Consider the following 13,579-nt stretch of genomic DNA (forward strand, 5'->3'; position numbering starts at 1 on the left):
TGCTCAAGAATGCGGAAAATATGGGAGGGACGTAAAAGATCAACCGCATTTAAACCAATACTGTTGCTTGGAATAGTGATTGACACTTCTAGGTAGCCAATTGACGTGCATTTCGCCCTGATGTGCGACAAGCCCCGTTCACGAGCCTTTATAAGAACAATTGACAGCATGCTGACTGATTGTACACGGCGAAGACTGGCCTAAAATACCGGTTTCTTTCATGCATAATATCTTATCACACTCAACTGTCGTCATGAAAGCAATAAGCCCGGAGCGGTCTATGAGGAACAACATCTCCAACTCGTCGGAACATACCCTCGGCATCTCCCGGAGCAAGAGCCCGATGGATGACCCTCTGAGTCTGCTGTACAATATGAACGACTGCTACACAATGCTGAAGGAACTCGTGCCCAGCCTCCCACAGAACGGGAACGTCAGTAAAATTGAGATATTGCAGCATGTTATAGACTATATCTTGGACCTTCAGATTGCACTGGACTCAAGCTCGTCCCTCTCCAGCTGCCAACATCAGCAGCAGCGGCCGGGACAGGCAACATCACCCAGGAATCCCCTAGCAACCATCAACTCAGACATCAGCCTCATCACCTTTCAGGTAAAAATAGAATCAAATAGCTTTATTTTTTTCCAATTAGAGGACTTCTGTTTTGGAGTGGTTCAAAAAAATAAATAGACGAAACCATAGTAGGCTACACAAATTCTAGCGTGTTCAATTGGAATTCCTACATGTTAATAGATCCCCTAAATCCTATGACATGTACAGTTTTAATGTGGCCTTGTTAATATAGGTTTAAATGAAGATTTTTTTAACATTTGTATATATATGTTTATATGCTTACTTTAATTAAAGGCTTTTAGAATAGATCTATTTTTTAAAACATCATTTCCAAGCAGTCTTGCCTATTTGACTTCTCATAAAGCTTTTGCATTTGACTATGTGCCACTGTTGGTTATTGTACACATGACAGCTTGGTGGTGAATGAATAGAGCATCAGCCCAATAGAGACCAGACTACTGCAACTGTACTAACACAGCAATGCCAGGCTCCTCTCTCTGTAAATGGTGATATTTAACAGTGGTTGTCTTACCTGTTTTTACAGTCAACTGACCACTTCCCCAAAGGGACAGACACTCATGACAGCTAAACTCTCCTTCACTGACTGGGTAAGTGTTTCCTTACTGCCATTATTGTATCCATCATTTCTATTTGAAATGGTCATTTTATTCATTAGGAAAAAAACAAGCTGCGCTCAAATGGGTCCAAACTACACTGTCCCGATGGGAGAACCCTTTTGGATTCCATGTAGAACCCTCTGTGGAAAGATAGAACCCCAAAAGGGTTCTATCCGGGACCAAACAGGGTTCTTCAAAGGGTTCTCCTATGGGGACAGGCAAAATACTCCTTTTTAGATTCTAGATAGCACCTTTTTGTGTGTATAAAGTCATGGATACTTGGTATGAGTTGCTCTTTGAAAAGGGTAGTCTATGTGAAGTGTTATATTGTTGACTGGACTAAGATATGACATCACTGTAGATGGAATAACCGATCAGGAAATAATAGTCTCTGGCTACATAAGACAGACTGGCTACTCCCGTCAGTGGTTGTGGGTTCTGAAAACTACTGGTCTGTAGATCATTCGCAGGGAGGAAAAGCAGGCGCCAGCCAGCATCATTATAGCTATAGTATAGATCCATTCCCACGTTGTACTTAGAGGTTGACAGGATGTTGCTTACTCCTCCGTCGACGCCTCCATCTGGTGCTCAGGGATTGCCCAGTATTTCAGTGTTTGAATCCCAAATAGCACCCTATTTTCTATGTAGTGCCCTAAGGGCCCCCTGGTTAAAACTAGTGCACTACATAGGGAATAGGGTGGCATATGAGACACACACTCACCAGTATTTCAGTGTTTGGTTAAAGTAGAAAAAGAAGTGTCTTCCACTCAGGCGCCAGTCTGACTGTCCAGTTCCCCATCTGTCCTTTAGCCTTGCTTCTCTTTAAACACAATCCTCTTTTCTCTTCCCAATCTCTTACAGGTGTGTTTTAAACAGGACCTCATGTTCCCCTCCAATGGCTGGCTGGATTTCCGCTTGATTTAACTTTAATTTGTCTTCCTAAAAGGAGATATGTGTTGCTGTTTTTACTTTTTATTTATCTACTGGCCTGGCTGATCTCTTTTCTTCCAACTGAAGAATGATTCCTCAACAACGATGGGAACACGACAGACTGACTGAGATTACAGTATTGAAACAAGATATCTTTCCACAAGAGGAGATAGCCTTTTCTTTTGGAAGTGGCACATTACTACAGACAGACTAATGGTCAGTCGATGTATATAAAATGTTAAGACAAAATCATGCCTGTATAGTAGCTGATTTGTTGCAGAGAATATAAAGATGCATTTTATTGTACTGCGGCTTTCAAAGAAATGTTGTAAATTGCACTTTTATACAATAATAAAGTATATTCCTTATACTGTACATTATGTTAATATCCATATTACGTTATAATACCTGACCTATTTCAATCTTTTAAATTACTGTCACTGTACTTTCTCTTACATCAAAGGATGGTGCAACTTCCCTTTATCTTGCTTTTTAATGTGTCTGAATAGAGTCAGATTAATTAGGAAGACGATATCACAAGGCTCAATGCATTGCAGTTACTAATCTCATCTAGTTATCCAGGATGGTGTGCCCAGATCCATCTCGTCACACTGGTGGTTCCCTGGGGCACAGTTGGTAACGCATGGCACTTGCAACTCTAGGATAGTGGGTTCGATTCTCGGGATCAACCATACGTAAAACAATTTATGCACGCATGAATCTTAAGTCGCTTTGGATGAGAGCGTCTGACCAATGGCACATAATATTACATTTACGGCACATACTATTTTTGCATGGGGGAGCACGCCCCCTGCTGGTCGACGTTAAGAAGGAACTGCTATATGAAAGTATGAGAATACTTAGTGGTTCATACGTATCATTTCTCTGTGAGAACATACAAGAGGCTAGACTGTGGAAGGTCAACATCCAGGTTTTATTTTTCAGCCAGATAATGTCTGACGGCACCATTCACTTCTTTCCCTTCATAGATAGAATATCTCGTGTTCTTCTCCCACAAGGTTATCATCTGACAGGTTAAGACACATGCAACACATAGGAGAGCACTCTGACATTTGCACTGATATTTGCAAACTCATTTACGCATGCAATGTACAGTTCATTAGGTAGGCATGCAACACCTATCTTTACTGTAGCCAGATTTGTGAATCGGACGCCATTAAGTGTACATTTTATATCTGCTTAATTAAAATGTACATTTAATGGCATCGGATTCACAAATGGGGCCTCTACTACGTTACGGGAGGAGACAGGCCCTGACAACATGTAATAAACCAAATAACTTTACAACCACTGTTCATGACAAAGCAGCATACATACAGTCCCATGTATCATATGGAGAAGAGTCAGCAACTGAATTCTGCAGCGATCAATAACTTTTTCTGAAGATTACTTCTCGTTGTTAAATTGATGTTAAATTGCTATTATTGTAACATATTAGTGTCAACGTCCCTCCCCTTTATCCAACATTTTTGTTCGTGTTGGCAGGACATGCGTCCCAAATGGCACCCTATTCCACCGATAGCGCACTACTTTGGACCAGGGCCCATAGGAAGGTAAAATAGTTAAAAGCCCTGTGGCTTTTGCAATGAGACAAATAGTTTAGTTGACTCTCCTCCATGTCATTTGCTGAGACACGACAAAAACATCCCACACACAATTTTGTTCATTTGGCTCACGTGTTCATGTGCATTCATTCTTCATCTATACCAGGCATCTTCTCTTTTACCCACCCACAAGCTCAATACATCACTTGTTGACACACATAGGCAGCAGCAGCTAATATTAACACTGTTGAGGCATGCTTGTAGCCTGGTCCCAGATCTGTTTGTGTTCTTGCTCATTGTCAAGCCATTGGCATGACAAGGAGTTGGCGAGATGGCACAGACAGACTGACACCCAGGCTACCATGCTTGTTGTAGTGCAAAACAATAAACACATAGTTAGTCACTGTACGTAGTTAAGTTATAATTTATACTGTAAAAAATGGGACGGCGCTGTTAAGTGCTTTTACTGATTGGAATGATCAAAATTTACACTTTGGTTAATTCAACCTGTTCTATCAATTTGTCTGAAATCAAATAACGAATTCGTCAGATCAATGTGATTTTTTTATTTGAATGAAAGCTTCTAAATTGCTTTCAACACCTCATGCACATGGAATAGCGGTAGGGGCAATGTAGCGACGGCAGCCTATCAGAAGAGTTGCCGAGGCGTGGCTTTTCAGTTGGTTATTTTTGCCCCCCCCTGAGAGTGAATGTCATTCCAGTTGAGGTGGTCTATTGTATTTGTTATTCATACACTCATCTGGAATGATACTAAAGCGCCTGATAACGTTTCTGTGTGATGGTAGCCATTGCTTGGTTATGATATTGTGGTTCCTAAATGTGAAGGTCTTTAGTTTGGAAAAATTATTTTAAAACATCTTATTTTTTAGCTTGTTGATTTAAATTGCTTGTAACACAGAAGAAATGTGGATAGGTAATTCCAAATTAAAAAGTGAACTAGGAACAAGATTAAAAAAAAAATTGGTTGTATTGTCATTAAATTTTGGGGGGATTTGTTATATTAAGTTTAACCAAAGGGGAAACCAAAGGTTTAGTGTTGAAATAAACAGGTAACAACATCAAATATAATGAAATATAACAGTTGGCATTGAATCATATATTTGTCATAATAATGTTGTTATTTTTACCAGAGGTGAAGTAAATTAGGTTGATCTAAAGATCTTTTTTTTTTTTTTACAGTGTACGTAGCTAGCTACCTTCACCTCTAGAGAATATCAAGACAGTTAGTAGAGGTCACTTCACTTCACTTTAGACGATACAAATACAGAGTACAACATCTCAGTGAGCTACCTCTACTTAGTAGCCTGGTGAAACCAGACTAAACGCTGCGCTCTCCTGTAACAGAATGTGAGGTTGCCAGATCAGGCTGGTTTAACAAGGCTATCTACTTAGTGCACACCAAGCACTAACATCATTTATTTACCTAGCTACGGTACCTTGCTACGCATGCATTGTCAGATTACCACACCAAACATCTACTGACTAAGTGCTCTCCTGGAAATGAGATGGGCAGGGGGGCTCACAGGATGCTCTCGCGCTCCTCTCCGAAAGTGACGGTGTCGGAGGACACGGTGGTGATCTCCGGAGGATCCCCGGGGTTCAGCCCCCTCTTCAGGTGCACCACGCGCACGTTCTCATTGTGCGGGCCGGGCTTGGTGGTGGTACTGGTGGTGCCAGAACCCGGGGAGATGATGACCTCGCTGATGGAGGAGGATGTAGGGGTGGAACAGGTGGTGTCGGTGGACCCCATTGGCACCCTCTGTCCCTGGCAACGCTGCTGGTTCCCCTGCTGCTGGGCGTTAGTGTTGTTGTTAAGGGTGGTGTTGCTGGGCGTGCGGTTGAGGTTGTAGCTCTTGGACGAGGGCCAGCTCTCTTCGGGGCTGCTGGCCAGCAGGCTGCACTGGTCCTCAGAGCAGATGGACATGCGGGCCACAGCTGGGTCCTGGAGACCACTCAGGCTGCTGGGCAGACCCCTCTTACTGGCCGCCCGGCTCTGGCTGTCCTCCTGGTCCAGCTCAATCAGGTTGGCCTGCTCCAGCTGGGACAGGTCAGCCTCCTCGTCCTGCAGGGAGTGGTTGGGCGAGCTCTCGTTGGAGCGCATGCCGGAGTCAGACGAATCCTTCTTATCCAGCATGGCGTCAGACAGGTATTCTTTACCCTTAGCCAGAGCCAAGGAGGATGCTTTGGGGTCACCTGGCTTTTTCGCGTCCCCCAAGAGAGGAGCGTCGGAGTTCTCTGAATCCTCGTCGTCGCTGGTGAGCTTCTGGTAGGGCAGCCCGCCGGTCTTCATCTTGAGGTCGGCTGCTCCCTGAAACAGGCCGCTCCCCCGGTCACTGGACCCGGGCGCCTTGCGTCCGAGCAGAGTCTTGGAGGAGCCATGTGGGTCCTGCTTCTCGTCCTCCTCTGTGATGGGGTCCAGGGGGGCTTCGGCGGTGGTGAAGTCCGGGGCGTCCACGGCGGGAAGCTTGGAGGTGCTTCTCTTGGTGGTAGCCTTGTCCTTGGTTTTGTCCTCGGAGCTGGCAGAGGTCATGAACTGGTTGGGGTGGGGCTGGACGGGCTTCTCTCCCCCTCCTCCGCCTACTTCCAGCGTGGCCATCTGGGCGATGTACTCCTGGTAGGCGTTGCGGTACTCTGACTGCTGCTTTTCCGTCAGCTTGACGATGTCGTTGGACGACTCCTGGGAGTTGAGGCTGGACATGCTGGGGGTGCGGTGGGTGGGGGCCTGGAGAGGGGGACATGGAACATTACATCTCCTAGATCTGTGGTCTAAGTACATATGAAGGCTAGCATTTGGGTTACATACAGGCCAACAGCTTAATTCTTGGTTCTGTACATATACAGTACTAGTGCAAAGTTTGGACACACCTACTCATTCAAGGGTTTATCTTTATTTGACTATTTGCTACATTGTAGAATAACAGTGAAGATATCAAAACCATGAAATAACACATGGAATCATGTAGTCACCAAAAAAAGTGTTAAACATAACAAAATATATTTTTGATGAGACTCTTCAAAGTAGCCACCCTTTGCTTTGATGACAGCTTTGCACATTCTTGGCATTCTCCCAACCAACTTCATGAGGTAGTCACCTGGAATGCATTTACATTTACAGGAATGTCTTGTTAAAAGTTAATTTGCACATTTGAGCCAATCAATTATGTTGTAACAAGGTAGGGTATACAGAAGATAGCCCTATTTGGTAAAAGACCAAGTCCATATTATGTCAAGAACAGCTCAAACAAGCAAAGAGAAACGGCAGTCCATCACTACTTTAAGACATGAAGGTCAGTCAATCCAGAAAATTTCAAGAACTGATGATGATGAAACTGGCTCTCATAAGGACCACCACAGGAAAGGAAGACCCAGAGTTACCTCTGCTGCAGAGGTATGTTCATTAGAGTTACCAGCCTCAGAGATTGCAGCCCAAATAAATGCTGCACAGTGTTCAAGTAACAGACACACATCAGCATCAACTGTTCAGAGGAGACTGCATGAATCAGGGCTTCATGGTCAAATTGCTGCAAATAAACCACTACTAAAGGACAACAATAAGAAGAGGAGACTTTCTTGGGCCAAGAAACACGAGCAATGGACATTAGACTGGTGGAAATCTGTCCTTCGATCTAATGAGTCCAAATGTAAGATTTTTGGTTCCTACTGCCATGGATGGCTCTGCCATGCAAAGTTGTCATCAAGGCAAAGGGTGTCTACTTTGAGGAGTCAAAAATATAAAACATAATTTGATTTGTTTAACACTTTTTTTGGTTACTACATGATTCCATGTGTGTTATTTCATAGTTTTAATATCTTCACTATTATTTTACAATGTAGAAAATAGTAAAAATAAAGAAAAACCCTTGAATGAGTAGGTGTCCAACCTTTTGACTGGTACTGTACATAGCTACACAATTCCAGTCTTTCTGTCAACGTAATATAATGACGCAACATAGACCTCTCTACAATGGAAGAGACCACCAGTCACTCACCATCCATGTGTTGTTGCTGTGCCTGGGAGGCTCGTCCAGTCCCACATTGCTCAGTTCCTCAAAGCTCAGGTTGAAGCTGTACATGGGTGAGTTGGCGTCGAGGTTGGCGGTGCCGGCGTGGGGCGGGGCGACCTGGCGCCTCGGTTCCCCGTGGCCCACCACACTGCTGTCCACCTCACTGGGAGCCTCCTCATGAAGCACCTGGCTCTCCACGTGACGCATCTCCAACACCTAGAGGAAGAGGAGGCGAGAGAAGGCAGAGGAGTAGGAGGGAAAGGAAGAAGAAGAAGAAAGTAGAAGAGGAAGTGGAGGAGGAAGAGAGAAAGAAGAAAAGAAAGGAACAAATAGTAATTACTGGGTTAAGAGGTGCTTGATAACAGCAGTGTCCAGTGTTAAAGCTATTGGTAAATCCACTACAAAAGAAAATAACAGGCAAGGTTAAACTCACGGTTCCTCTGAAGAGCTGCCAGTCTCCAAAGTTCATTTTCATTTCATTCTTCAGCTCATCAATGTTGCACTGGGTCAGAACTCTGCCATTCACATTAGCCTGAGAGACAAAGAAGAGAATGAAACAAGGAAGAGGAGGTTAATGATATATATATATATATATATAGAGGGGGTAATTGATAGAGAGAGGGGAGATCAATGGTAGAGAGAGAGGGGAGGTTAATGGTAGAGAGAGAGGGGAGGTCAGAGAGAGAGGGGAGGTCAGAGAGAGAGAGGGGGTAATTGATAGAGAGAGGGGAGATCAATGGTAGAGAGAGAGGGGAGGTCGATGGTAGAGAGAGGGGAGGTCAATGGTAGAGAGAGGAGGTCAATGGGAGAGAGAGGAGGTTAATGGGAGAGAGAGGAGGTTAATGGTAGAGAGATAAGGTTAATGGTAGAGAGATAAGGTTAATGGTAGAGAGAGAGAGAGAGAGAAGATTAATGGTAGAGAGAGAGCGAGAGGAGGTTGATGGTAGAGAGGGGGAGGTTAATGGTAGAGAGGGGGAGATTAATGGTAGAGAGGGGGAGGTTAATGGTAGAGAGGGGGAGGTTAATGGTAGAGAGAGGGAGGTTAATGGTAGAGAGAGAGAGAATGAGAGAGAGAGAGAGAGAGAGATAGAGAGAGAGAGAGAGAGAGAGAGAGAGAGAGAGAGAGAGAGAGATAGATAGAGAGAGAGAGATAGAGATAGAGATAGATAGATAGATAGATAGATAGATAGATAGATAGATAGATAGATAGATAGATAGATAGATAGATAGATAGATAGATAGATAGATAGATAGATAGATAGATAGATAGATAGATAGATAGATAGATATAAATTAATGGTAGCGAGAGAGGAGGTTAATGGTAGAGAGAGGGGAGGTTAACGGTAGAGAGAGAGGGGAGGTTAGCGGTAGAGAGAGAGGGTTGGTTAGCGGTAGAGAGAGGGGGTTGGTTAGCGGTAGAGAGAGGGGGGAGGTCAACGGTAGAGGGAGAGGGGAGGTTAATGGTAGAGAGAGGGGAGGTCAATGGTAGGGAGAGAAGGAAGGTCAGAGAGAGAGAGAGAGGGAGGAGGTAATTGATAGAGAGAGGGGAGATCAATGGTAGAGAGAGGAGGTCGATGGTAGAGAGAGAGGGGAGGTCAATGGTAGAGAGAGAGGGGAGGTTATTGGTAGAGAGAGGAGGTTCATGGTAGAGAGATGAGGTTAATGGTAGAGAGAGAGAGAAGGTTAATGGTAGAGAGAGAGCGAGAGGAGGTTGATGGTAGAGAGAGGAGGTTAATGGTAGAGAGGAGGTTAATGGTAGGGAGGGGAGATTAATGGTAGAGAGAGGTTAATGGTAGAGAGGGGAGATTAATGGTAGAGAGAGGTTAATGGTAGAGAGAGAGAGAATGTTAATGGTAGAGAGAGAATGCTAATGGTAGAGAGAGAGCGAGAGGAGGTTAATGGTAGAGAGGGGGAGGTTAATGGTAGAGAGAGAGAGATAGATAGATAGAGAGAGAGAGAAGGTTAATGGTAGAGAGAGCGAGCGAGCGAGAGGAGGTTGATGGTAGAGAGGGGGAGGTTAATGGTAGAGAGAGGGAGAGAGAGAGAGAGAGGGAGAGAGAGAGAGAGAGGGAGAGAGAGAGAGGGAGAGAGAGAGAGAGAGAAGGTTAATGGTAGAGAGAGCAAGAGGAGGTTGATGGTAGAGAGGGGAGAGAGAGAGAGAGAGGGAGAGAGAGAGAGAAGGTTAATGGTAGAGAGAGCAAGAGGAGGTTGATGGTAGAGAGGGGGAGAGAGAGAGGGAGAGAGAGAGAGAGAGGGAGAGAGAGAGAGGAGGTTGATGGTAGAGAGGGGAGGTTAATTAATGGTAGAGAGGGAGAGAGAGAGAGAGAGAGAGAAGGTTAATGGTAGAAAGAGGGAGAGAGAGAGGAGGTTAATGGTAGATTGAGAGTGAGAGGTGGTTTATGGTAGAGAGGGGGGAGGTTAATGGTAGAGAGAGAGAGGAGGTTAATGGTAGAGAGAGAGAGAGAGAAGAGGTTAATGGTAGAGAGAGAAGAGGTTAATGGTAGAGAGAGAAGAGGTTAATGGTAGAGAGCGAACAGGTTAATGGTAGAGAGAGAGGAGGTTAATGGTAGAGAGAGAAGAGGTTAATGGTAGAGAGACAAGAGGTTAATGGTAGAGAGAGAAGAGGTTAATGGTAGAGAGAGAGGAGGTTAATGGTAGAGAGAGAGGAGGTTAATGGTAGAGAGAGAAGAGGTTAATGGTAGAGAGCGAACAGGTTAATGGTAGAGAGAGAGGAGGTTAATGGTAGAGAGAGAAGAGGTTAATGGTAGAGAGACAAGAGGTTAATGGTAGAGAGCGAACAGGTTAATGGTAGAGAGAGAGGTTAATGGTAGAGAGAGAAGAGGTTAATGGTAGAGAGACAAGAGGTTAATGGTAGAGAGACAAGAGGTTAATGGTAGAGAGCGAACAGGTTAATGGTAGAGAGAGAGGAGGTTAATGGTAGAGAGAGAGGAGGTTAATGGTAGAGAGAGAAGAGGTTAATGGTAGAGAGACAAGAGGTTAATGGTAGAGAGACAAGAGGTTCATGGTAGAGAGAGAAGAGGTTCATGGTAGAGAGAGAAGAGGTTAATGGTAGAGTGAGAAGATGTTAATGGTAGAGAGAGGGAGAGAGAGAGAGGTTGATGGTAGAGAGAGAGGAGGTTAATGGTAGAGAGGAGTAGAGAGGAGGTTAATGGTAAAGATCTATCTCTCTCTCTGCTCACCTTCTTAATGGTGGCAGTGTACTGGGCCAGCATGCTCTGGTCGATACCCTCGATATGTTTGACACGTTCACACACTGTGTCTGTGTTCATGGAGCTCAGGAGGATGGCCGGGGTCCCCGACACCACCGAGGCTGAACCCTGACACACACACAACCAGGTCCAGAACACACGTCAATGACCAGATAGAGGAGTCAACCAACAGGTAAAACATGGCTTATTGGTTAATACAGTATGGCTACATTTAATGGAGGTCAAGATTACATTTCTCAAAGGTATCATGTGCTGTACTCATCAATAGTAACTTCTGCCCATTTGAGTAGAAATGCAGTGCTATAAAATATAATAGAATGGGAATTCCATGCTGAAACACTGATATCTGCAAAGGTAACACAGGATGGCCCAGTGAGAGCAACATGAGAAGAACGCAGGGAACATAAAGCATCAGTAGGTATGAGAGAACTACAATATGATTTCATCTCCAATGGGTTGTTGATGAGTGGAGCTATCCTGAGGGTGAATACAATATGACAATGGGGTTAATAGAGGTTAGGTCCAAACCAAACGTTGTCAGTGAGTGGATGAGAGAATACTGTAGGGTAAAAAATTAAATAAAACTTGGATGTAATCTGTGACATCACTTCCTGCTATCTACTATCACTACTAGGCTACTCACTAATTCAGGAGTTAGACCATACACTCTTAGAAAAAATGTTTCCAAAAGGGTTCTTCGGCTGTCTCCCCATAGGAAAACCCCTCTGTGGACCGGGTTCTACATGGAACCAAACGGGTTCTCCCCTAGTACCAGAAAGGGTTCTACAAAGGGTTATCCTATCGGAATAGCCGAAGAACCCTTTAAGGTTCTAGATAGCACCTTTCTTGCTAAGAATGTAGAAATAGAATCACTAGAACAGCCCCTCAGACCATTGACTTGACTGAGGATGTCTGTTCTAGTAATTAACCGGTAAGTGATACACACCCAGTATCACAGTAACTTTGAGTACGGATAGAATGTACACAGAAATACATGGTGCAGGATTATTATTATTATTCACTTGTCAAACAGGTTAGTTTTAGGTCTTTATGAAACCACAGGCTGTATGTTCAACGTCACTGACTCAGAGTAGGAGGACGGTCTTCAGAAGACAGGGTTTAGGTAAGGAGAGTTCAGCTAGAAGGGCCAGACAAAAATCAAATGTTTGAAATGCTTATAGAGACTTGTACAAGTGTTACAAATCTACAATGTATCTTACAAAGTTATAAAACATCTGTAATTGTAAATAGGTCTTAAATAGTATGACAGAAGCAGATCAAAGATTTCACTAGTCAGCCGCCTTGTAGCATCACTTAGTGCCCTAACAAGGGAGCTACACTAGTGTCACAAAACCAGCTTTTCAGCTACTATACTGTGCAGTTTTTTGATGGCGTGAGCAGAACATACGCCACTTTATCAAGTGTTCTCGGGTGTGAGCCGCACATGACAAAAAAAAATATTATAAACTGGTGATTCGAGCCCTGAATGCTGATTGGCTGAAAGCTGTGGTATATCAGAGGTATGACAAAACATTTTTACTGCTCTAATTACATTGGTAACCAGTTTATAATAGCAATAAGGCACCTTGGGGGTTTGTGATATATGGCCAATATACCACAGCTAAGGTCTGTATCCAGGCACTCCGCGTTGAGTCGTTCATAAGGACAGCCCTTATCGTGATATATTGGCCATATACCACACCTCCTCGGGAACCAGAGCTGAGCCATACCACCTCCACCCAGGTTTCATTGACATGAATGGGAGCTTCTTGCGCTCTGCAAAAAGGTATTACTCCAGTGTAGCATGCCTGTAACTCCTAGTTCCCATTCAAGAGAGTGGGCTAGAGTTTCCAAGGTGCATGCTGGGATTACAGAGGTCAGATCCCTTCCGAAGGGGGTCAGTTTGTCGGTCTAGGTCTAGTTAGGAGGAGTTAGGGAAAACATCTGAATGGATTCAGTACCTGCTTCTTTTTCAAAGACGGTACCTTAAACTGCTTGGAGGGAGGAGAGAGAACGAGAGGTGGAGAGAAACAGGTGTTCACCAGAGAGGGATGTGAGGAGAGAACATTAGGAAGACACACAGATGCCAACATTATCGTCTTAGAGGAGAAAAAAACATTAGGGAAACATACATATCTTCAAGAGTGGAGAGAGGAAGAGAGTGGAGAGAGAGATAGAGAGAGAGGAGAGAGGAAGAGAGTGGAGAGAAAGAGAGAGGAGAGAGGAAGAGAGTGGAGAGAGAGATAGAGAGAGAGGAGAGAGGAAGAGAGTGGAGAGAAAGAGAGAGGAGAGAGGAAGAGAGTGGAGAGAGGAGAGAGGAAGAGAGTGGAGAGAGAGAGAGAGGAGAGGGAAGAGAGTGGAGAGAGGAGAGAGGAAGAGAGTGGAGAGAAAGAGAGAGGAGAGAGGAAGAGAGTGGAGAGAGGAGAGAGGAAGAGAGTGGAGAGAGAGATAGAGAGAGGAGAGAGGAAGAGAGTGGAGAGAAAGAGAGAGGAGAGAGGAAGAGAGTGGAGAGAGGAGAGAGGAAGAGAGTGGAGAGAAAGAGAGAGGAGAGAGGAGAGAGGAAGAGAGTGGAGAGAGAGAGAGAGGAGAGAGGAAGAGAGTGGAGAGAAAGAGAGAGAAGAGGAGGAAGAGAGTGGAG

General features: G+C 44.4%; 2 protein-coding genes across 8 annotated transcripts in view; one reads left to right on the top strand and one right to left on the bottom strand.

The window, feature by feature from the left end:
* The first annotated feature begins 143 nt into the window (after nucleotides 1-143).
* Nucleotides 144-2,496, top strand: LOC112249981 (DNA-binding protein inhibitor ID-2). Its single transcript, XM_024419765.2, has 3 exons — nucleotides 144-613; nucleotides 1,119-1,182; nucleotides 2,053-2,496. The coding sequence occupies exons 1-2, from the start codon at nucleotides 221-223 to the stop codon at nucleotides 1,161-1,163; spliced, it is 438 nt and encodes a 145-aa protein (XP_024275533.1). The 5' UTR covers nucleotides 144-220; the 3' UTR covers nucleotides 1,164-1,182; nucleotides 2,053-2,496.
* A 540-nt stretch (nucleotides 2,497-3,036) lies between these two features.
* The window catches only part of LOC112249980 (kinase D-interacting substrate of 220 kDa B-like), a 51,481-nt gene continuing 40,938 nt past the window's right edge, over nucleotides 3,037-13,579 (bottom strand). For 3 of the 7 annotated variants that reach the window (XM_042321524.1, XM_042321521.1, XM_042321522.1), the window contains exons 26-30: nucleotides 12,903-12,935; nucleotides 10,912-11,049; nucleotides 8,145-8,243; nucleotides 7,697-7,927; nucleotides 3,037-6,429 (exon numbers count right to left, since the gene is read on the bottom strand). In XM_042321524.1, the coding sequence (XP_042177458.1) occupies nucleotides 5,227-6,429; nucleotides 7,697-7,927; nucleotides 8,145-8,243; nucleotides 10,912-11,049; nucleotides 12,903-12,935 (1,704 nt within the window). In that variant the 3' untranslated portion in view covers nucleotides 3,037-5,226. The remainder of the gene's footprint in view (nucleotides 6,430-7,696; nucleotides 7,928-8,144; nucleotides 8,244-10,911; nucleotides 11,050-12,902; nucleotides 12,936-13,579) is intronic. The other 4 variants (XM_042321527.1, XM_042321526.1, XM_042321525.1 and 1 more) reach the window with 2 other exon arrangements.

The sequence above is a fragment of the Oncorhynchus tshawytscha genome, linkage group LG05 (genome assembly GCF_018296145.1).
Source record: "Oncorhynchus tshawytscha isolate Ot180627B linkage group LG05, Otsh_v2.0, whole genome shotgun sequence".
In the NCBI taxonomy this organism is placed as follows: domain Eukaryota; kingdom Metazoa; phylum Chordata; class Actinopteri; order Salmoniformes; family Salmonidae; genus Oncorhynchus; species Oncorhynchus tshawytscha.

Coding starts and splice junctions, on each gene's coding strand:
- LOC112249981 (XM_024419765.2), top strand. CDS start 221: ATGCATAATATCTTATCACACTCAACTGTCGTCATGAAAGCAATAAGC. Junction 614..1,118: donor TCAGCCTCATCACCTTTCAG/GTAAAAATAGAA, acceptor CTGTTTTTACAG/TCAACTGACCACTTCCCCAA.